Below are 23750 nucleotides of genomic sequence, written 5' to 3' on the forward strand. Positions count from 1 at the left end.
CTATACCTATTTTATTTATTATCCTCCACTGATTGGGGGAATGATTGCTAACTCATCCGTATTTTTCAGAACTGTTGATTCTAGGGCATACTTCTCGCTTAGCGCCAAAATCATTGAATTTGAGATCTCTTCTAAGTTTGGAAATTTGGTTAAGAGCTTACTCATACAGTCCCCAGCAGTGCTCCCTTCAGGCATTTCAATAGAGGTTTTTGATAACCCGGTTAAGTCGCGAGCTCTCGCGAAGAAGAGGGCTTTTATTTCGATCGACGAATTTATATGAACCTTAGATTTGTCATTTTCTTTCAGGATTTCGATCAATTCGCTCGTCCCATGCACAGACGAAGTATCTGAAAATCAGCAACGAAAGATAAGAGGTAGTGTTGTCAGCTTTATAATATTTCCCTCGCTTATATATTACTAAATAATACATAAATCATTACATAGAAAACCTATTGCAAGGATAAAATTAAGACGAGATTATTCGACCTTACAACCTTTTTGATGCGATTTTGATTTGGTCCTCAACCATAAATCTCCACGTAATTTTCATAGTTATCACAGTTTTCTACTATTCCAATTTCGAAAAGCATATGAATCCAACTTTGAAGATTCGATAGATTAAGGACTAAGCTGAAAGAGTGGTAAAATGTTACTGAGCTCTTCTAAACTCCATCTATAAATAAGTTAGACACCATCAATTAGAATAAACATCATGAAACATCCTGAACAAATCTGGATAAAGAAGCAGGAAAATTGCCAGTTGACAGATAGATTTGCCAACAAAGGTTGAGATCAAGTTTATGAGTATTATGTTCAACAAATCCAAATATGCTGTTTGGCTATGAATGATCGTTGAATTAGAGGGTCTTTAATTCACTTTTTCATAATCCCTTTGTTTCGAACTCATTGTCAATAAATTACAATGATTTTCCTGGACTTGGGTGGATTTTGATAAGCGTAAGCAAATCATACAATTTGAGATCTGATTCTCCATGATTTATGTTTAACAAATGTAGAAAAATACTTGTACGTCAAATTTTCTCTCTCTCTCTCTCTCTTTTTTTTTTTTTTTTTTCTAATTGCCATGTATTGTAGAAAAAAGATAGCTTCGCGTCCTTTTGGCTACGTCAAATCCTAAAATTATAAAGGCCTGTTTGGAAACTCTTGAAATAATTATAATGGTTTTTTTTTTTTTAATCTATAGTTGATGTGCGTGTCCCAATACAACATTACCCTATTTAAAAGTACTCCATTTCTATGTTGTTTCAATTTTCAAGAGCCCTCAACTTCATGTTCTTTTCCTTTTTTTTCTCAACATAGCAAAGAGTGAATTTCTATGTTGCAAAGATGCAGATACAGGGATATGAATATGATCATACAACACGATACGGATACGATCATATGACATGATACAGATATAATGATACAACAATTCCAAAAACTCTAGGATATGATATAGGGGCTATAGTTGAATAAAATATTAGTTTAAATATATTTTAATATATATTGATTATATGTAATGATATATTGAGGATAATCAGCATCTCTGTGGGGCCGATGTTGGCAGAGAGGCGTCGCCGTCGGAGGCAGTGGAGGAGGGTCGGAGAGGGGAAAAAAAAATCGCAGCATGGCCGGCGGGGTCGGAGGCGAGGAAGTCATACGCGGACGAGGGTAAGAATGCACCGGACAAAACCGAAGCTGACCGTCTCCGCCTCCGCCTCCGCCTCCGCCGCTCTTTGGGAAGAGAAAGAAAAAAAGAACGAGAGAAAAAAAAAAGATTTTGGTCTTTGTTAAAAATTCGGTTCAAATATTCAAAATTGTAAAAGGTGATCCATTTTTGCAAAAGTATAAAATTAGTGAATTTTTTATGCAAATTGATCTTAAAAAAAATAAAAACAAAAAAATAAAAATTATAACCCCCAGCCTAAAATTCCCAAAAAAATAATTCCAACCCCAAAATTCCCGAACCCGAAGCCGCAAAACGCTCGGAGCCTCTCCCTCTCTCTCTCTCTCTCTCAGATCTCTTCTTCGTCCCCTTCCCCTCTCTCTCTCTCTCTCTCTCTCTCTCTTTACCCCCTCTCTCTCTCTTTGTGTGCTCGATCTCCGAGGATCCATGGCGGATCAGCTCACCGACGACCAGATCTCCGAGTTCAAGGAGGCCTCCAGCTTGTTCGACAAGGACGGCGATGGTCAGATCCCGATCCCTCTCCCCCCTTCCTCTTTTCCCTTTCCCTTTCCATTCCCAGATCATTTCCCCCTTTTCCAGATCCGTGAGATCCTCTTTTGCGATTCGATTTGATGCGATATGTTTTGTTACTTGTATTAGCCATGATCTATTCTATTTATTGGTAGTTGTTAGGTAAAAGTGCATGGATGGAGACCCCCTCAACTATAGTCCATTTTGAAATAGGCCTCTGAACTTCTCTTTTTTGTGGATCAAAAATTTTATTAGAATTGATAGCTCCATTAGTTTTTGATCACTAGTTATTAATGGAATGCGCACTTCGGATAAAAAAACGTAGCTGGAAACGTGAAATGTGGCGAAATCGTTGATTTATTTATTTAACCAAATTCGTCAATTGAAATCAAAACGAATGAAGGTTGAGAGGATGCAAATGGAAACAAAAAGTAAAAAAAAATTAAAATTGAGGGTTGAGGCCTGAAGAGGGTTTATGTACATATTCACTTGATTTTTAAATTTGTTTATTAAATCTTTTGGGTCAAATTAATCTGAAGTGTTGTGTCTGTGGCCATGATAATTCTGCGAGTACTCGTGACATTAATGTGGCTTGCGATCGGATTTAAGGCTTGAACATGTGGTGTTTGTTTACGGTACGATAGAAAGAATACTTTGTGTTTGTGTCACTCTAGTAATTCCTGGTCATATCCAGGTTGTAGTTGTTGCGTAGGTTCTTCTTGCTTATCCACTTGATGTGACAAGCTCATGTCGTGTTTATTCTAGCGCGAACTAATTTGAGCTCATAATAAGAAATTTTTGAACTTACTTTAAAACTAATTTCTCTAAAAAGTGGTGTCTTTTTTGTTGAATTCTTCGTGGACATTACAACTTGCTTTTTAGTTGGAAACTAATAGATGTTCTGGTACGGTACGTTTTGTGTGTATGAATTAGCTAATTGTTGCCATTGGTAAAACACGTGCAGGTATTCTTTAATTAGTTAGAGTAGAGCCTTTTAATGGCATTGTAGTTAAGATGGGAACCTACTAATCTTAAAGTTCTTGATGTAATGGAAAGTACATTGTCAATGAATTGCCAGTTGAGAGATAAGATTTGCCAACAAAGGTCGAGATCAAGTTTATGAGAATTATGTTTGACAAATCCAAATATGTTGTTTGGCTATGGATGATCATTGAATTAGAGGGTTTTTAATTCACTTTTTCATAATCCCTTTGTTTCGAAGCTCATTGTCAATGAATTACAATGATTTCCCTCGACTTGGGTGGATTTTGATAAGGGTAAGCAAATCATACAATTTGAGATTTGATTCTCCATGATTTATGTTTTACAAATGTAGGAAAATACTTGTACGTCAAATTTTCTTCCTTTTTTTTTTTTTCTAATTGCCATGTGCTGTAGGAAAAAGATAGCTTCGCGTCCTTTTTGGCTACCTCAAATCCTAGAATTATAAAGGCTTGTTTGGAAACTCTTGAAATAATTACAGTGGTTTTTTTCTTTTTAATCTACAATTGATGTGCGTGTCCCATTACAACATTACCCTATTTAAAAGTACTCCATTTCTATGTTGTTTCAGCTTTCAAGAGCCCTCAATTTTTTGTTCTTTTCCCTTTTTTTTCTCGACATAGCTAAGAGTGAATTTCTATGTTGCAAAGATACATATATGGGGATATGACTACGATCATACAACACAATGCAGATACGATCCTACGACACGATACGGATAAGATGATACAACAATTCTAAAAACTCTAGGATATGATATAGGGGGTATAGTTGAATAAAATATTAGTTTAAATATATTTTAATATATATTGATTATATGTAATGATATATTGAGGATAATCAGGATATTTGTTATATGCTGATATATATTTGCTTGCATAATTGTTTTAGATTTGTTCATCAAAAAAGATAATCAATCGTATGAAATAATAAATTCAAACAGTATTAATCAACTATCATCCAACTTGATCAAATAATAACAATAGATATTTAGTGGCACAGACTAGAAAATTAGATGAATTCATCATATATATCTGTTTTATTATATTTTATTATATAAAACAGTAATAAAAAAAATGCTAACACTTTGATAGAAGAAGGAAAAAATCACTCTACGGCCTTTGTTAATTAGTGCTAGGTTGATAAATTAGATAAGAGAAAGTAAAAGCTAAGTCATAAAGGATTTAACCATAGCTTAATCATGCATGGAGATAGAGCGAGAGAGAGCACCTTCAACCATCCACGAGCAAAGAGATCAAAGAAATGACGAATTGAAGAGAGAATGACATTTTTCTCACTCTTTCTTTATTTGCAATGGTTCAGGATGTGGGCGATTTGAAAAGTTTTGAGTTCCGATCATTTTAGACCAAAAAAGAATCCGACCATATCCCCCATATCCTCCCGTATCCCTCCCGTATCTGAGTCATATCCAATATTTTTTCTTAGTTTTTAAAAATGCCGAGTACTTCATTCCCATATCGGATACATATCGGGCGCGTATCGGTATCCAATATAGGAACGGCATGAAATTTGAAGTATCCGTGCTTTAGAGGTGAATTTTTATTTTACCCAAAGATAGAAAGTTTTAGAGAAAACATAATGTATCTCAACGCTTTATTTTAGATATCCATACAGTTCTTTGTAAAAACAATTGTTCATTGTGTTGAAAAACCCTCTTTTTTTTTCCATTACAATGTTTTTATATGGTTCCCAAACAGCATAAATTATGCAGATCAGGTTGGGATTGGGAGCAAAAAATAGCAGCACAAAAATACCGAATGGGGTTGGAGCTCTCGCCTTTTTTGATGTTAGTTTTTTGCTCTCGATTCCGCCCCAATGTATCGCTGCATAATTTGGAAGAAAAGGATTTCAATTCATGTTATTTTTACATGCTCTAGTTAATACTATTTCAAATGATTCAAAAGCATTTGGTGGGTTTGTTTGAGGCCGAATTTGGTGTTAGTTACAACATATGCATAGTCTTTCTTTTTTTTTTTTTTTTAAAAAAACCCTTCTTAAAATGAACATACTAGTTTTCTCACTATTCAATGCAACTCCAAATTAGTTTAAACACAAAAATTCATATCTAATTTAATTAAATTGAATACCAATAAAATTCAAAATCAGTTGGATTATGGTCATATTAGATTCAATCACATATCATTCCAATTCCTGACCAACGATTTCAACCCCAAATCAAACTCACTCAAATTCATTCAAATTGCGAATCAAATCCAAATTAAAATTTTGATTCTAAGCCAAGTAACTAAAGTTCCAACACGACATTCAAATTGGAGGCTACTTACGAACCCTAATTGTTGGAATTTGGGAGAAATTGAGAGCAAAAGGTAGGTAAATTGGAATGATTTCGCAATGGAATTCAATTCAACTCCAAATTAGTTCAAACGCAACAATCCACAACATACTTTTTGAAGCTATCTTTTTTCTACAGCACATGGCAATTAGAAAAAAAAAAGAAGAAAATTTGACGTACAAGTATTTTCCTACATTTGTAAAACATAAATCATGGAGAATCAGATCTCAAATTGTATGATTTGCTTACCCTTATCAAAATCCACCCAAGTCGAGGGAAATCATTGTAATTCATTGACAATGAGCTTCGAAACAACGGGATTATGAAAAAGTGAATTAAAGACCCTCTAATTCAATGATCATCCATAGCTGAACAGCATATTTGGATTTGTCAAACATAATTCTCATAAACTTGATCTCAGCCTTTGTTGGCAAATCTTATCTCTCAACTGGCAATTTTCCTGCTTCTTCAGTTAGATTTGTTCGGGTTGTTTCATGATGTTTATTCCGATTGATGGTGTCTAACTTATTTATAGATGGAGTTTAGAACAGCTCAATAACATTTTACCACTTTTTCAGCTTAGTCCTTAATCTATCGAGTCTTCAAAGTTGGATTCATATGCTTTTTGGAATTGGAATAGTAGAAAACTGCGATAACTATGAAAATTACGTGGAGATTTATGGTTGAGGACCAAATCAAATTCGCGTCAAAAGGGTTGAAAGGTCGAATAACCTTGTCTTAATTTTATCGTTGCAATAGGTTTTCTATGTAATGATTTATGTATTATTTAGTAATATATAAGCGAGGGAAATATGATAAAGCCGACAACACTACCTGTTATCTTTCGTTGCTGATTTTCAGATACTTCGTCTGTGCATGGGATGACCGAATTGATCGAAATCCTGAAGGAAAATGACAAATCTAAGATTCCTATAAATTCGTCGATCGAAATAAAAGTCCTTTTCTTCGCGAGAGCTCGCGACTTAACCGGGTTATCAGAAACCTCTATTGAATTGCCCGAAGGGAGCACTGCTGGCGACTGTATGAGTAAGCTCTTAACCAAATTTCCGAACTTGGAAGAGATCTCAAATTCAATGGTTTTGGCTCTAAATGAGGAGTATGCCCCAGAATCAACAGTTCTGAAAAATAGGGATGAGTTAGCAATTATTCCGCCAATCAGTGGAGGATAATAAATAAAATAGGTATAGAAAATAACGCTTCTGTTATGTTTTTGTATTGATTTTTGTTAATGGCTTTGGCGAAAATAGGTTTCATGGATTGTAAAACATTTTGTTTAAAAATGAGGAGAAAAATATACATTGCATCTTTGTAAGAGAGGTTTTTGCTTTTTATGTTGTTGGATATCTTATTTCATCTGTCCTGAAAGCTTGAACTAACAACAAACTGCAACTTTTAATGTTAGTTATTTTCAACTTTGTGCCTGTTTGGTTTAGCTTCAGAATAGTTTCTCTGACCTGAGAAGCAATATTCAAGAAATCTTTCTAGAACTTTATTGTGTTTGAAAGCTAAAACAAGCTTTTAGACTTTAAAAGTAGGCGCTTCAATTTGAGAAGCTTTTGCAAGCAGCTGTTGCGGTGAGTTTGATGCAAAAAAAGATGTTAGTTTTATCTTGAACAGTTCGTTCTCAGAAAGCACTTCTGCAGAAGTTTTGAGCCTATCCATATAGGCTTTCTGTATGTAGTTTGATTACAAATTGTTCTTGAAATGGCGAAACTACAGAAAATCCTCATGTAATTTTTCGTTTTTTCACTTTTCTTCCTTGACTTTGAAAAATCTACATTTACCTCCTTAAAATTTCAAAAATATTTTCAAAAGGGTTCGGCATTAATAGAGAGGACAAAATAAGGCCTTTTTTATAAAATGACCCTCTAAAAATTTTAAATTGGCAAAATAATCCTATCAAAATTTTATTTGAAAAACTAACCATCTTTTCGCCACGTAGGATTTTTACTATAAAGGCGGTGAATCATTCACTGCCTTTAAATATATATAATAAAGGCGGTGATTCACCGCCTTTATAATATATATGTAAAGACGGTGAATGATTCACCGTTTCATTCACCGTCTTATCTGTGTTTATCTTCATGACTTAGATAAATTTTGATAAATTTAGGATATTTTGCACTAAAGACGGTGAATCATTCACCGCCTTTAGATATATATAATGAAGGCGGTGAATTCACCACCTTCATTATATATATTCACCGCCTTCATTATATATATCTAAAGGCGGTGAATGATTCACCGTTTTTATAGCAAAATCCAACGTGGCGCCCACGTGGCGAAAGAAGGGTTATTTTTCCAAATAAAATTTTGAAAGGATTATTTCTCCAATTTTAAAATTTTGGAGGGTTATTTTATAAAAAAGCCCCAAAATAACCAAATTGTCATTACTTTTTCTATAAATAAAAAATTATTTTTTAATATATTTTTGTCATTTTAAAGGATATTTTTGGTATAAATTATAAGAAATGGATGGAATAGTGATGAAACCCTGACAGAGGGGAGTTAAATGCAAAAACTTGAAATTTTCAGGGGGTAAAATATAGAATTTTAAAAGTCAGAAAGTGAAAGTAAAAAAGCTGGTATTTATAAGAGGGTTTTTTATAATTTAGCTTGCTAAAATTGCTTATGAATTATCTGTTCTTATTTGTTGTATTCTTGTTAATTTGGTTCATGATGATTCTGCCATGCTGATCAGAAAAAAAAAAAAAATTTCTTTTTCATTCTATCACATAAAAATAAAAAAATAATAAATATTGAAGCTAGATCACTCATTTTCCAACTTTGATGCCTAATAATTATTATTATAATTAGAGCACAAAAATAGGGTTTTTTTTTTGTCCTGAGATTTGAATTTAACAAAATTTTGTGTAAAACATGCGAGCTAGACTGCTATACTATCGGTAGTATGGACGCCTCCGTGCTACTAAGTTGTTTCAATATATTTTGATCAATTTTTAAAAAATTTGGTGCGAATCTGTAAAATCTAAAACGACAGCCTATATTTGCAAAAGCAAACTAATAAATTTTTTATGCAAATTGGCCTTTGAAAATTGAGACGTCTCGAAAAAAAAAAGAAAAAAAAGATGGGGGACCTTGCTTAGAAGGGCCAACATGCATGTTTGCTTAAGTGGGCGCTTGGTTAGGCATAAAACAAACCGAAAATTATTCGCAATATGAAATTTTTTTTTTTTGATTTGATGTAAAAATATTTTTTCATAAAAATATTTTTTTGGGTTTTTATTTATTATTTTTTATAGAAAAATAAAAATTTAAGTTGTGTAAAACTTATCTTATTCATTTTTTTTATTGAACTAAACAAATATTAATTTTTTTCTTCTAATCAAATAAATGTTGATGAAAATTTATGTTTTTACAAATCAAATGCTATAAATTTTTTTTTGGATCGAAAATATTTTTCACGAAATATTTTTTTTTATAATTTTAGTTAAACGAAAGTACCCTAAATGAATTACAATGATTTCCTTCGACTTGGGTGGATTTCGATAAGGGTAAGCAAATCATACAATTTGAGATATGATTCTCCATGATTTATGTTTTACAAATGTAGGAAAATACTTGTACGTCAAATTTTCTCTTTTTTTTTTTTTTTTCTAATTGCCATGTGCTGTAGAAAAAAAGATAGCTTCGTGTCCTTTTTGGCTACCTCAAATCCTAGAATTATAAAGGCCTGTTTGGAAACTCCTGAAATAATTACAGTGGTTTTTTTCTTTTTAATCTACAGTTGATGTGCGTGTCCCAATACAACATTACCCTATTTAAAAGTACTTTATTTCTATGTTGTTTCAACTTTCAAGAGCCCTCAACTTTTTGTTCTTTTCTCATTTTTTTCTCAACATAGCTAAGAGTGAATTTCTATGTTGCAAAGATACATATACTGGGATATGAATACGATCATACAACACAATACAGATACGATCCTACGACACGATACGGATAAGATGATACAACAATTCTAAAAACTCTTGGATATGATATAGGGGGTATAGTTGAATAAAATATTAGTTTAAATATATTTTAATATATATTGATTGTATGTAATGATATATTAAGGATAATCAGGATATTTGTTATATGCTGATATATATTTGCTTGCATAATTGTTTTAGATTTGTTCATCAAAAAAGATAATCAATCGTATGAAATAATAAATTCAAAAAGTATTAATCAACTATCATCCAACTTGATCAAATAATAACAATAGATATTTAGTGGCACAGACTAGAAAATTAGATGAATTCATCATATATATCTGTTTTATTATATTTTATTATATAAAATAGTAATAAAAAAAATGCTAACACTTTGATAGAAGAAGAAAAAAATCACTCTACGGCCTTTGTTAATTAGTGCTAGGTTGATAAATTAGATAAGAGAAAGTAAAAGCTAAGTCATAAAGGATTTAACCATAGCTTAATCATGCATGGAGATAGAGCGAGAGAGAGCACCTTCAACCATCCACGAGCAAAGAGATCAAAGAAATGACGAATTGAAGAGAGAATGACATTTTTCTCACTCTTTCTTTATTTGCAATGGTTCAGGATGTGGGCGATTTGAAAAGTTTTGAGTTCCGATCATTTTAGACCAAAAAAGAATCCGACCATATCCCCCATATCCTCCCGTATCCCTCCCGTATCTGAGTCATATCCAATATTTTTTCTTAGTTTTTAAAAATGCCGAGTACTTCATTCCCATATCGGATACATATCGGGCGCGTATCGGTATCCAATATAGGAACGGCATGAAATTTGAAGTATCCGTGCTTTAGAGGTGAATTTTTATTTTACCCAAAGATAGAAAGTTTTAGAGAAAACATAATGTATCTCAACGCTTTATTTTAGATATCCATACAGTTCTTTGTAAAAACAATTGTTCATTGTGTTGAAAAACCCTCTTTTTTTTTCCATTACAATGTTTTTATATGGTTCCCAAACAGCATAAATTATGCAGATCAGGTTGGGATTGGGAGCAAAAAATAGCAGCACAAAAATACCGAATGGGGTTGGAGCTCTCGCCTTTTTTGATGTTAGTTTTTTGCTCTCGATTCCGCCCCAATGTATCGCTGCATAATTTGGAAGAAAAGGATTTCAATTCATGTTGTTTTTACATGCTCTAGTTAATACTATTTCAAATGATTCAAAAGCATTTGGTGGGTTTGTTTGAGGCCGAATTTGGTGTTAGTTACAACATATGCATAGCCTTTTTTTTTTTTTTAAAAAAAACACTTCTTAAAATGAACATACTAGTTTTCTCACATTCCATGCAACACCAAATTAATTTAAACGCAAAAATTCATATCTAATTTAATTAAATTGAATACCAATAAAATTCAAAATCAGTTGGATTATGTTCATATTAGATTCAATCACATATCATTCCAATTCCCGACCAACGATTTCAACCCCAAATCGAACTCACTCAAATTCATTCAAATTGCGAATCAAATCCAAATTAAAATTTTGATTCTAAGCCAAGTAACTAAAGTTCCAACACGACATTCAAATCGGAGGCTACTTACGAACCCTAATTGTTGGAATTTGGGCGAAATTGAGAGCAAAAGGTAGGTAAATTGGAATGATTTCGCAATGGAATTCAATTCAACTCCAAATTAGTTCAAACGCAACAATCCATAACTAATTATTAAATTAAAATGAATACTTCTGAATTCAAAACCAATTTGAATTCCATTCGTATTTGATTCAACCACACATCATTCCAAGTTCCAACTAACACATTTTTCAGTCAAATTCATTCGAATTGCGAAGCAAATCCAAATTAAATTTCGATTCCAAACCAAGTCGCTAAAGTTCCAACACGAAATTGAAGCGGAGGCTAGTTACAAACCCTAATTGTTGGAATTTGATCCGAAATAAAAAAAAACGCCATAGGAAAGAGGATCGAGCGAAAACCCTAGATTTGGGTAGGTGGGGTTAGGGAGGGGGAATGATCGAACCTTTGGGTTGCTCCGTCGCCATGGACACGACCTTCGCCGTGGCCCTCGACACGCCCCAAAAAGCCCTAAAAATAGGTTATGAGAAGGAGGAAGAAACAATATTCAACGGTCAACACAAAGGGCGATACACACAACTCCAACTTAGAGTGCTATATAGGGATATGTAATATCTGTCTTTGTTAGGGAGAAAATTGCAAATATGCCAGATTTATGTGGTAAATTTACGGATAACCCCTAAATTATATGACATTTGGAAAAGAATCCTTACCTCTTTTATTTCGGCACGAACTTCTTAGGTAAAATTTATGGATAAACCCCCTTAATTAATGCTCCGTTCTGAAAAGATTCCTCAACTTAAAAAGTAGTGTCATTTCATGCAATGCGTATAGTTGAGGGGCTTTCCATACAATTTTTCTCCAAATTAAAATTCTATAAATATCAAATAAGAATTTGTATATGCGCTTATGAAAACAAAAAAAAAAGAGAAAATTTTAGCCCTTCGTTCCTCTCGGCGCCGCTCTCCCCAAACCCTCGTCCCGAGTGTAACTTTAATGTCTCCATTCCTTCCCCCTTCATCTCCGACGATCTCTCCTTTGGGTTAGGGTTCGGATTCAACGCTTATATTTTAATTTTTTTGGGAATTTTTTCACGATTTAGTTGTATAAGGAAGTGCTTCATTTGGGTGGTTTTCGAAATGGGTTCTGCTTTTGCTGTTGATTTTTGCTGCATCAGGAAGCGGAAATTAGCTTCGGAGCCGTAAAAGAAGCAGCTTTGGTGAAAAGCTTCTGCTTTTGCTTCAGAAGGAAACTGTTTAGCAAACCGAAATTCTGTTCGGGAAGAAGCTTAGGGTTAGGGATTATTGCGTTTTACTTGTGACGTGAAATGGATGTTGTTTGCTGTAATATAGGGTAGTGCGCAGGAAAGGTGTTTGTTGAAATGCCGAAGAGAAAAAAGTGCTTCTTTTTTTTGGGTTTAAAATTTTGACTATCTGAATCGTTTTGTTAGTGTAGCTTGTGGAAAGTAGGATTTATTTTTCCGTTTACAATAACTCAACGAAAAACTTTTACACTATTAAATCGGACCATCTAAATGCATTTGCGGCTTTTGGATTAATAAACTGTCCCTCTCATCATAATAAGGGGAAAAAAAGCAAAAAAAAAAGGGACAACAGTCTCTTGCGGAATTTAGAAGTAGAAGTTTAAATTAAAGCTTCTGCTTTTGATGTTCAAAAATTCATTTTAGCTTCTTATTGCAGCCAGAGGCATGTTTTTGCTTTTGGTTCGCAAAGCCATTCTTCTCCTATACTCGAAGCTTGGACAAACAAGCACCCAGGGCTTGTTTGGCTCTACTGTAGGGTGTATTGCTGTCCGATGAAGTGTTGTTTGGATAGTGCTTTTAGAAGAAGCATTGTACTAAAAATTCCTTCAATAGATTGTCTCTGCAGTAGAAGTAGGAGCACCAAATTCGAGCTTCTAGCTTTGGGCTTCAGAATCTCATTTATCATTCCCGCTGCAGTATAAGCACCAGATTTTTCCTGTTTGCCAAATGCTCTATTAAAAGTGACTATTGTTGAGAGTAGAAGTAGAAGCGGGACCAAATAATCACTTAGTACCCAAGTTCGATTATTGTTGCTTTTCCTTTTCAAAATCTATGCATTTTTTTATCAATCTTCTTCTTGGATTTCATCGCTATCTTTTGTAACACGTGTGTTAAACTAATTTGTATTCAAATGATTTTTCAGGAAAAATGGTGAACAACTGAACTAGATGTTGATTGACTCCACCTCCTCATGCATTTAGTAATAAGCAATGGCACGCTGTTTCCTCTTTCTTCGAAGGCTGCAAAGGCCGCCTTCTTTATCTCTTCATAATTTGCTTTTTTCTAGAGCATTTGCTGCCCCTCTCCCTCCATCGTTATGGTCATCACTTTTTCTTTTTGATTCTCGTAACTTCCCTAATTTGTTCGGTGGAGGTTGTCCTCAATCTTTTCTCCTAGTTTCGATTAGATTCCTTTACCAAATTATACAGAACTAACTATGTAATCGTCATATACCTACCATGTAACTTTTTGATTTGTGTGGATACTTCGATCCTATTTAACCCATAAATTTAATGGAAATGTTATGATTGTAAACATTAGACATTTTCTTGTGACAATGAAAAGGTTGGGGACCAAACTGAAACCTTCTAAAGAGTTTGGGGAACTCTAATGCAATTCACCCTCAGTTCGTTCCTCATCATCTCTCGTCGCGTTTTAAAGCAGGTATTCTCTTAACAAAAGTTCACACTCATTTCACCCATTTGGAAATTTATGGAATATAAGGAATGTTAGCTATGGATCAGTGAATCTCGTCCTTAATGACGGGATGCCAAAATTCGAGACCCATGAGATAGAGCCTTTGAAAAAGAGGAAATGGCTCACGAAGAAGCGACTTAAGCTCAAAAGGAAACGGGAGAAGAGTAAAAGGAAGGACGCAAACAAAAAGGATCCACGACGAATACGGCCGAAAGGGTTGAAGAAAAAGCAAAAATTTCCCACTGCCGAGGCTCGGATCAAGTATAAGATTGAGAAGGTATCTAATTTACCCTTTTGTGTTGCTACTCTCTTTGGTTTTAGATTTTATTTATTAATTTATTTTGTAAGTTGTTAAGTGTTAACTTATACATTCATTTGAAATAACCATCCATTTATTTGAAGAAACCATCCCAGTAGGATGCTTGGTTTGGCAGACCCTATGTGATCGTTCATTCAAAAAGAGTAGGAATGGATTTTCCATTTGCTTATCCAGTCTAATCTCAGACAAAGTCAGTTAGTGTAGGACTGTAGGCGGTGTAAGATAGTTAGGAAGTCTTTCTATTTTACTGTGATATATGAATGATATTAGTTATAAATATATATGTTTAGCTATTGACAAGCCCCTTTTTTTTTTTTTTTCAGTTTACACTAGGGAAATTTTGTGTCATCATGTCCTGTAACTTATTATAGATACTAGGAAAATTTTGTATCATCATGTCCTGTAACTTATTATAGATAGGAATTTTAATTTAGTCGATCATTTTCAATGCAGGCCAAACTAAAGGAAGCTATGCTTGTCGAAAAGCTAAAGAAATATGAAGTCCCGGAAGTTCAAGGCCCGATGGTTAAACCTGAAGAACTGACGGGTGAGGAACGATTTTACGTAAAGAAGATGGCTCAGAGAAAATCTAACTATGTTCCCATTGGACGGCGAGGCATATTTGGAGGAGTAATACTCAACATGCACTTGCATTGGAAAAAGCATGAAACTGTTAAGGTTATCTGCAAGCCTTGTAAACCAGGCCAAGTTCATGAATATGCTAGAGAATTAGAAAGGCTTAGTGGTGGGGTAGCTATTCAGGTTATTGGGAATGACACGATTGTTTTCTATCGTGGAAAGAACTATGTTCAGCCTGAGGTTATGTCACCGATTGATACACTATCGAAGAAAAAGGTACTTGCAATTTGAGTTTTTTTTTTTTTAGTTTTTTTCTTTTAGTTTTTTAGTTTTTTTTTTAATAATTTGCTTCTTTGATTGCACAACTTTTCAACTACACAATTTAACTACTTGGGAAGCAGAAGCCAAGCATTTGAAAAACAAGGAATTTAGAGATTTTGGCTTGAGTTATATATTGAAATGAGCTTCTAGGATGCAAAAGGAAAAGCTCCACTTGAAGCTTGTGCTGCAGCATTCTGCTGTTAGGAGTGCTTGTTTGGCTTGGTTTCTTGAGCACCTCATCTGCTCGAGAAGCATATGCCGAGTGTTTCAGAAACACAAATATTTAGGCTTGTGAGTTGGCACAAAAGCAAAATGAGCTCTGTGCACCAAAAATGGAAGCTCTAGTTTGGGGCCTCTTTTTCTATTTTCATACTGGAGCTGTTGGGAGCCAAACAAGTCTGCTTACACAGCACTTCTGCATAAGCAGAACAAGTTCTTAAGAAGAAAGCTGCTAGGGCTCCAAGCAGCTCTACTGAAACATCTTTCAAGCAGCTAAATTTTAACAATTTTGTTCTTAGGCACTTGAGAAATCAAAATATGAGCAGTCGCTTGAGACAGTTAGGCGGTTCATCGCGATATCTGAGAAGGAGCTCGAGCTTTACTACCGACATGTGGCACTTTACGGCGACCCACAGACAAGGAATGCTGATTTAGTTTATGGTGATGATCAGAAAACCCCTTTTAGCATGGGAACAGAGGAATTGAATTTTTCCAAGGAAGAAAGAGTTTGTTCTTCTGATCATTGTGATATATCAGAAGATTTTTCTGGCATGGAAGTTGACTCAGATTATGAATTTGATTCCAACGAAGGGGAATTCACTGAAGATGAAACTGATTCTGATGTGGAAGAAGAATCTAATTGTCAGGTGGATTTAGAGGATGGAGAAGAGGAATTTGAAGTGCCAAAATATCCAGCTTGATGATATTCTGATTCATCAAGTCAAAAGAGTGGACTTCCAAGCTATATTTTCTTCATGCAAAGGTGCGCCTAGTTTTGATTTATTTGGTAATACAATAGCAAAATTCTGCTTTATGTGAATACCTGTAAACTGATTGTTTAATTGTTCCTTCGATGATTTTGTTTCTTTTCTAATGTTTTACTTAGAATTATTCCTGTGTAAGTTAGAAAGAATTATTTTCTGTGTAGATGGGCCTAACATAACAATATAGGCTACAAAGTTCAAGTTCACTAATATGTAGATGTTATCAGGGGAAAAAAAAGGTTGTTAATACGTACTAGATCATTCCTTTTAAATCTGCTTTTGATTCCCTGTTTGATACAGTTGCTGCCTGTTTGGTAATCCTCATAAGTATAGGTTAGCTGTATATAACATGGGGCTATAAATGAACTCTGGTTTTCGATAAACAAACATCTAAGCACACTTGTTCTTAGATGAAACTCATTGTTGTTGGCAAACATCCATTACTGGGTATGGCTTGATTCTTAGGTATTCTCTTCTACTATATTTTGGGGAACGACCTTGTTTTTATTATGAGGTCCTCTTCACTAGCATGCTGCTTGAAGTAACCTAACATAAAAAGGCTAGTAAACTCTTTTGTTACTGGCAAACTGCCCACTACTGTTTATAAGCTTAAATCTTAAATATTATCTTCTTTTAACATGCTAGGTGTGCCCTGGTTTTGGAACCTCACAAAACCGATAATCTTTTGTTTTTTTTTGGCTCTGTCCGAGATCAACCCCATACGAATTAAACGCATGCTAGATTTTGTTTCGGATAATCTTTTTGAACAAGAGAAGTTGCACTTCTATAAGGTTCCAACCATGCTTCTGCAAAGTCTACTGCACTTACATATGTAGAGGACACTCAGATATTGTTACCTGAAAAAGAGGGTAAAAAAGGGAGAAAGAGATAACATGCAGATGTTGATTGATCCATCATCATATTTGTGGGATTGATGTACTCTTGTACAAGTTGCTTGTAATCTATAGTTGAGCCAGTTGCTGCACATTGATGGGGTAGACATCATTTTGAGGCCCAGTATATGCCCTTTGTGCGAGGATCAGGTTCACGGCCTGTGTTGGGTGGAACGCGTCCCAAAATACATGCTGATTCCGATTAGTACAAGCCACGGCAAAGGGAAGGCATGTTACCTGTCCTTGGTTCCTTCCTAGTCCACAACAACCGCGATCAACAACTGTGAAACCTAGAAAAAGAAAAAGAGAAAAAACAAAATTAAAAAAGAAAACATGAAACAAAGCTTGATATAATATCATTGAATTTGAATACTTTCTTAGAAAAGGAGGGTTAATAGTTTTCCTATCTGAAGTGAATAATCAAGAAACGAATCAGAATCAAATGGATTAAAGCATCTGGAAACTAAAAATCCCACTATTTTAGAGAAATAATGCAGTTCTTTTATAGGTTTTCGGATAATATACTTCCCATCTGTTGTGACATGGTACTGGTTGCTTTTATTTTTCTTCCCTTTTGGTATTTTTAAATAAAAATGGGAGTGAATTCAATGTTATAATTTTATGAATTTAATTGATTGATTTGATGAGAATAAAAGTTATGCTAATTAGATCGATATGTTAGAAGAATGAATAAAATAAGTTAATTTTGATGAGAATAAAAACTTATGCGTAGATCAATATGTTAAGAATAAGTGAGAAATTGCAGTATTGTAAAAGTCGATTAATTGGCTGCTCTTTGTACTGCTGTTAAACTTAAATTTTGGGTGTGTGGGCAAACCGTAATTGGCGGATTGTTGAGAATGTCTCCCACGCATATGTGTTGCCTTAAACAAAGATTGCTCCTGGATGGTTGGTGTTCAACTGCTGGACCAGTGATCTCAAGCCCTATTGAAGAAACGACCATCTGATTCACCTGATCGACGCACCGATCGCGCTGGGGCTATACGACGCCCTCTGGCTTGGGATGCACCCTAGCGGCCCCCCTCTGCGGCAGGAATTTTTGCAGCCCATGCTGTATAACCCTGTGGAGAATGAACAATGAGAGCTTATCTCAATTGAAAAAAAAAAAAAATTTTAGCTGCAGCGGACCTGATGAAATAAGTAAATATAAGGAAGCTTATCTCAAATTGAAAAAAAAAAAGAAGAAATTGAGGAGCATAAAAGTCTCGATTACAAAGAGAGCATGAAGGAGACCACATGAAGTGAACGAGCCAATAAAAGTGTTATAGAAAAACAGATACTGATACGAAACAGTTTATCCTAGGAAGTTAAACTGATCATAAGCACAGCTATAAAGAGATGATACTGAAAGACATGTCCGCAGAAAAGTAAGCCCAATGAGAAATTTCTGTGTATAAATAATTGATTATATGAACGCTCGTCTATCAAGCATTTAATCATAATTTGCTAGGGTTGACGTTTGACAACAATTACTTGCCTTGAAGCACCACATATTGTCTTGAATTCATTCTAGAATGTATAAAGAAGCTTACCTACTCTACTGGCAAGTAAAAGAAATTATTAAAAAATTCTGCACGATGAACTGATTAGTACCTTTTACAGAAAGAAAAAAAAAACATCTGGCTATTTGCATAATATTCATTTCTTTTTTTTTCCTTTTTTCGGAGAAAAAGGAGATAATACGTACTATCATCACTATCTTAAGTGGAAATCAAAGAAAAGAAATCGCAAAAGTAAAATCACAAGATTTAAGTAACATCCGACGATTTTGTAGTAATTATTTTCGCTTACATAGAGCTTTCTGTATTGTAGTTATGATTCAAATTGTTCTTGAAATGGCCAAAACGTACAGAAAATCCTCATGTAATTTTTCGTTTTTTCACTCTTTCTTCATTGACTTTGAAAAATCTACATTTACCTGCCTTAATTTCAAAATATTTTTCAAAAGGTATTCGGCATTAATAGATGGAGAGACGGACAAAATAAGGGCTTTTTCATAAACAATGACCCTCATAATTTTATTAAAATTTTATTTCGAAAAATAACCCTCCTTTCGTCACGAAGGCGTCACGTCAGATTTTTGCTATGAATGCGGTGAATCATTCACCGCCTTCATTATATATATGTAAAGGCGGTGAATGATTCACCGCCTTTATAATATATATGTAAAGACGGTGAATGAGTCACCGTTTCATTCACCGTCTTATCTGTGTTTATCTTCAGGACTTAGATAAATTTTGATAAATTTAGGATATTTTGCACTAAAGACGGCGAATGATTCACTGTCTTTATAGCAAAATCCAACGTGGCGCCTACGTGGTGAAAGAAGGGTTATTTTTTCAAATAAAATTTTGAAAGGATTATTTCTCCAATTTTAAAATTTTGGAGGGTTATTTTATAAAAAAGACCCAAAATAACCAAATTGTCATTACTTTTTCTATAAATAAAAAAATATTTTTTAATATATTTTTGTCATTTTAAAGGAAAAGATAATCGCAAAAGTAAAATCACAAGATTTAAAGTAAAATCACGAGATTTGTATTATTATTTTCGCTTACCAATATCTGCCTTGTGTAGTGATTGAGGAGGAGGTTTGCGTACTGCTCAGGAGTGTAGTTGTAACTGGAAGTGTATAAAGAAGGCAATAGATAGTTGTTGATGTAGTCATTGCTACCCAAGGCCATGACCACGATAGACCTTGCAAGGTATTGGTTGTAGCTGTTACCACCACCCAATAGGGCTCTGATTTCATTCAAGTTGCTTTGGAAGTTCAACACTTGCTGATTCAAGCCAAATCTGTCTCCCTGGTATCATATTTCGACATTATAAGGAACCCTAAGGTGCATTTGGTCTGGGGTCAAGTTCTAAGCAGAGAGTAGAGTTAAATTTGTAATGAGTCTTTTATTTAAGTGATATTTGTAGTACTTACGAGGATAATCCCAATGATCATGAGAATATTTAATGGAGGACTTAATTTCAGAGATTGCATGGAAAAACAGTTTTCCTCGTAACCCTTGAATTATTTACAGTAGGTTAACTCATAAAGAGCTCAGGTGAGACAAGAATTAGAAAAATGAGGAATGAAAAGGAAAAAAAAAAGAAGAAGAAAGGGCAAAAGATAGTTATCACAATATCTGCAGCTGGAATTTATAAATCTAAGATAGATAGTCTTACTATAATCCAAGTAGATTTGTGCTGAATAGGACATCTCCGTGGGCATATGACCTACTTTTCTCCAATATCTAGTGCCTTGTTTCTGTATATACACATGCGAGCACGTGAGCATGTGAAGGCATGCACACGTGCTCATAATATTTTCGTGTGTATTAGAAAAACTTTTTAAGGGCGAAAGAAAGAAGAGGGATAATGTATACAAGATATCTGCCGGTCTCATCCATGATGCCTCCTGCTGCTGAAGCATAATTCACTCCACCAAGCAATCTTGTTCCATTAAGACCAGGGCTTGTATACGGTGGAAGATATGGAAGACCCAGTAAATCACCTGAAAGAGTGAAAAAGAGAAAAACCAATTTAATTACTTTCTATCCCATGAAGTGGTTGGTAAGATAGTTAGGATTTCTGACTAGATGTAGCCTCTAGTAGTCATTTATTTCCGCTTCATCTAGCCCTCTAAAGTTCGAGTTTGTGGTTGCATACTTTAGATTTGTCTACAATTGTGCGAATGCCAATCTACTCTTCTTTTCTTTAGAATCACATTGTAAACAAATAAAACAAACGTTGTGAGACTAATTCTTTTATCAATTACTTAAAATGTCTATCAGTGAAANTAGCCTCTAGTAGTCATTTATTTCCGCTTCATCTAGCCCTCTAAAGTTCGAGTTTGTGGTTGCATACTTTAGATTTGTCTACAATTGTGTGAATGCCAATCTACTCTTCTTTTCTTTAGAATCACATTGTAAACAAATAAAACAAACGTTGTGAGACTAATTCTTTTATCAATTACTTAAAATGTCTATCAGTGAAACTAAAAATCCAATTTACAGAGTCATTTATCAGTTTTAAAGCATATGTTGTGGTAAGGTTAGAATTTAGAATTCAAACTTACATAATACATCTATAACAGTTTTTCCATTGCAGAACCTCCCAGTGGGGCCCTGAGAGAAGTCAATCCCATAAGGGTAGTAATTGGACTTTGCAAGTGAACTGAGGTAGTTGTTGTTCCCATCATCGACGAGCGAGTCTCCGAAGACGAACATTGCTGGGACCTGAGGTGCCCCATGCACCCCAGCTGAGAAGAAGCAGAAGCAAGAAGACACGAAAATCGCTCCAGCAAGGAGCCCTTCGGAAGCTGTTTTTGAGCTGAACTTTCTCATTTTTGTTCAAACAAAGTTGATGGGAGTGAAAGCAAATTGCAATTAGAAGCTGTGGAGATGGCTGTATATATACTCGGATGTGATAAATGTGTACACTAGGGTTCCTGCAAGGATATTTTGGTCCAAATGTGCGAATATCGGAAAAAAAGGGGACCAACTTTGTGAAATGCAATAAAGGGTGGATTGTTTATGCAAAAAAATGGTCAAGCTCATGAAACTCTTGTTTTTTAGCTCAGTTTCTTCCTGCTTTTCCTTACAAACTTTGTCAGTTTCAGTAACAGATTGTTGGCTTTTCTCCAGTTTATCTGCTCTTTTCTGCAATCTGTAACTGGTGCCTCCATAAACAGATATGATGGGAAAGTGGTTGTAAATCAGAAAAGTGCTTTTATTATGTTGGTAAAAAGGTGATATGTTGGAGAGAGATTTGCTTTGCTGCTTATCAGGAGGTAGTTAGGAAAGCTGATGACAAATCATTTCATATTTTCCTCTATATAAAAAAAAAGTCATGTAACATTATGATGAATTTGCTTTGAGAACAGCATTTTTCATGCATGTGTTTCTTTTGTAGGGGTGGTTAAGAGTAAGCTTTAATATAAATGTTTTTTATGTACCTACAACAAATTCAAGTGTGGTTGTGTGAATATGGATGTATATGCCCCTTTTTTTTCATTTTTTTTTCATTCTTTTCATTTTTTAAGTATTAGGCTTACAAGCAATTCCCTTTCCAACTCCGAATTAAGATGCGAGTTTAGGGATTTCAGCATTAGGTGTCAACTAGCTGCTGTAGTAATTAGGGTTCCTTGTGGTTGTTTATATATATGACCTCTCTTTTCTCTCTAGAGAGAGAGAGAGAGAGAGAAGAGAAAGTGTTATTTGTGATAATTACCTTGTCCAAGCAAGAGGTGGCACAAGAAGATGGGCAATTTAGAAGTTGCTGAGAGCATCTTGGTATTGTTGTATTGATACAGAGATGGTAGTGTGAGATGCTTCTAATGCTGCCAAGTATTTTGGTAATTTACTTGCCTAAGTAGGCACTCTGGCAGTGGCATTGGGAGCTATGGCATGAGAAGGGCAGAGAGCAGGAAATGGAGGATAAATATGAGTTCCTTTTGGTCAATCTTTTTGCCTGAGCAGGTGGGGGTATAACTAAGTACTTTTATTAGGAGCTGTTTGGATGTGATTGTAAATACAGTATGCATTTTATTTGATTTGATGTAGTGGAAAGTACTGTAGTTATAAATATTTTATTTGGTAAAATACGGTTGAAAAGTATATTTACGAATTTTTATTATTTTTCATATGAGGTGGTGAGATTACTCGTGTTGGAAAGTAAAAAAAATCTATTTAAAAGGATATAAGAAAGGTAAGCTTATCTTTATTTGAAATTACTCTCTCCGAGTATTATAGTTGGAACTGCAGTCAATTTAGACATAGTTTCAACTACTGCTGCAGCTGAGTGACTTGAGTCTTCTCATGCAATTGCAACTGGAGCTGTTGAATCCAAATGCATCAAAATGAACATGGAATTTGCATCTACATGCAATTATAATTATAATACAGATGCAATTACATGTAACTAAACAGCCCCCTTAAAAATTACAGAGATCAATTTTTTTAATTTCATTTCACAAATATAAGATACAGTGTAAAGATATAGGTAATTCAAACTTATTGAAGGCATTTTGGTAATAACAACTATTTAAATAGGTGAAGGCATTTTGGTAATAACAACTATTTAAATAGGAGGTAGTATCTATTATCTATTACTATATACTAAAATCCGTGGAGGGTTCTTTGTTTGTGGACACATGTCCATTTTACGTATTTCGTGCACCTAGTGTACTATGGATCAAGTAAAAAATATATAATTTTACTTCGGTAGATATATTTAAAGTTTATAATTTTTAATATATAAACATTTCGAATGTCATAAAACATACTCAATAAATTAAATCCTAATTTTTGAATTGTTTATAATTAATTTTTAAGAGTATCATGTATAATGTTGTAAATCGCATCCAAATACACTATGAATTAGACAATAGAAATATTTGGTGCACTTGGTGCAGCGTAGACTATGAATCTATTTTATATCGATTGAGTTTACCGTGGAGGTATTCTCTCAATCCGATATATATCCTCTTATATTTTTCTCTCTCTCATGGAGCGTGTGCTCTCTCTCTCTTTTACTTTAATTTTTATTTAATTTAATATTCATACCTTCTCTCTCCTCTCACTCTCTCACCAAGAAATGTGCATACCTCTTCTCTCTCTCTCTCTCTCTCTCTCTCTCTCTCTCTCTAACATTACTTGGACCACTCTTCACTTCTTCTCTCCTCTCTTTCCTATTTACAGCAACAAGAACNTCTCTCTCTCTCTCTCTCTCTCTCTCTCTCTTAGTTTAATTTTTAATTTAATACTCTCTTTTCTCTCCTTTTCCAAACAAAATAAATGACTTTTTTAACCAAATTAAATTTAAATTTAGTAATTATAT

At 34.3% G+C, this 23750-nt stretch overlaps 3 protein-coding genes and 1 pseudogene across 7 annotated transcripts; 2 read left to right on the forward strand and 2 right to left on the reverse strand.

Moving 5' to 3' along the window:
- Nucleotides 1-11876, reverse strand: LOC109725682 (molybdopterin synthase sulfur carrier subunit-like). Of its 3 annotated transcripts, none has more exons than XM_020254964.1 (2): nt 11512-11876; nt 1-347 (listed from the first exon to the last, which is right to left on the reverse strand). In XM_020254964.1, the coding sequence occupies exons 1-2, from the start codon at nt 11531-11533 to the stop codon at nt 19-21; spliced, it is 351 nt and encodes a 116-aa protein (XP_020110553.1). In that variant the 5' UTR covers nt 11534-11876; the 3' UTR covers nt 1-18. The 3 variants fall into 3 exon arrangements, 1 of the variants encoding a protein (XP_020110553.1); XR_002220314.1 differs by lacking the exon at nt 1-347 and adding an exon at nt 9617-10194; XR_002220315.1 differs by lacking the exon at nt 1-347 and adding an exon at nt 10502-10620.
- On the forward strand, nt 2053-21693 carry LOC109725677 (uncharacterized CRM domain-containing protein At3g25440, chloroplastic-like). Of its 3 annotated transcripts, none has more exons than XM_020254958.1 (6): nt 2053-2189; nt 13253-13429; nt 13774-14083; nt 14579-14980; nt 15544-16007; nt 21007-21693. In XM_020254958.1, the coding sequence occupies exons 2-5, from the start codon at nt 13320-13322 to the stop codon at nt 15943-15945; spliced, it is 1224 nt and encodes a 407-aa protein (XP_020110547.1). In that variant the 5' UTR covers nt 2053-2189; nt 13253-13319; the 3' UTR covers nt 15946-16007; nt 21007-21693. The 3 variants fall into 3 exon arrangements, with proteins under 3 accessions (XP_020110547.1, XP_020110545.1, XP_020110546.1); XM_020254956.1 differs by having other exon boundaries at nt 21021-21693; XM_020254957.1 differs by lacking the exon at nt 2053-2189 and adding an exon at nt 11984-12114 and having other exon boundaries at nt 21021-21677.
- Nucleotides 2063-6839, forward strand: LOC109725681 (molybdopterin synthase sulfur carrier subunit-like). The gene is made up of 2 exons (XM_020254963.1): nt 2063-2189; nt 6375-6839. Exons 1-2 carry the CDS (start codon nt 2114-2116, stop codon nt 6701-6703), a joined length of 405 nt encoding a protein of 134 aa, XP_020110552.1. The 5' UTR covers nt 2063-2113; the 3' UTR covers nt 6704-6839.
- On the reverse strand, nt 16892-20483 carry LOC109725680 (annotated as a pseudogene).

The sequence above is a fragment of the Ananas comosus genome, linkage group 20 (assembly GCF_001540865.1).
Source record: "Ananas comosus cultivar F153 linkage group 20, ASM154086v1, whole genome shotgun sequence".
Classification (NCBI taxonomy): Eukaryota; Viridiplantae; Streptophyta; class Magnoliopsida; order Poales; family Bromeliaceae; genus Ananas; species Ananas comosus.

Bases quoted from the DNA above. Each gene is read 5' to 3' on its own strand.
- LOC109725677 (XM_020254958.1), top strand. From the start codon at position 13,320: ATGGCACGCTGTTTCCTCTTTCTTCGAAGGCTGCAAAGGCCGCCTTCT. The intron at 14,084-14,578 runs GTATCTAATTTA...TTTTCAATGCAG, and splicing joins TCAAGTATAAGATTGAGAAG to GCCAAACTAAAGGAAGCTAT. The intron at 14,981-15,543 runs GTACTTGCAATT...TTTTGTTCTTAG, and splicing joins ATACACTATCGAAGAAAAAG to GCACTTGAGAAATCAAAATA.
- LOC109725681 (XM_020254963.1), top strand. From the start codon at position 2,114: ATGGCGGATCAGCTCACCGACGACCAGATCTCCGAGTTCAAGGAGGCC. The intron at 2,190-6,374 runs GTCAGATCCCGA...GCTGATTTTCAG, and splicing joins GTTCGACAAGGACGGCGATG to ATACTTCGTCTGTGCATGGG.
- LOC109725682 (XM_020254964.1), bottom strand. From the start codon at position 11,533: ATGGCGACGGAGCAACCCAAAG. The intron at 348-11,511 runs GTTCGATCATTC...GCTGATTTTCAG, and splicing joins GGCGACGGAGCAACCCAAAG to ATACTTCGTCTGTGCATGGG.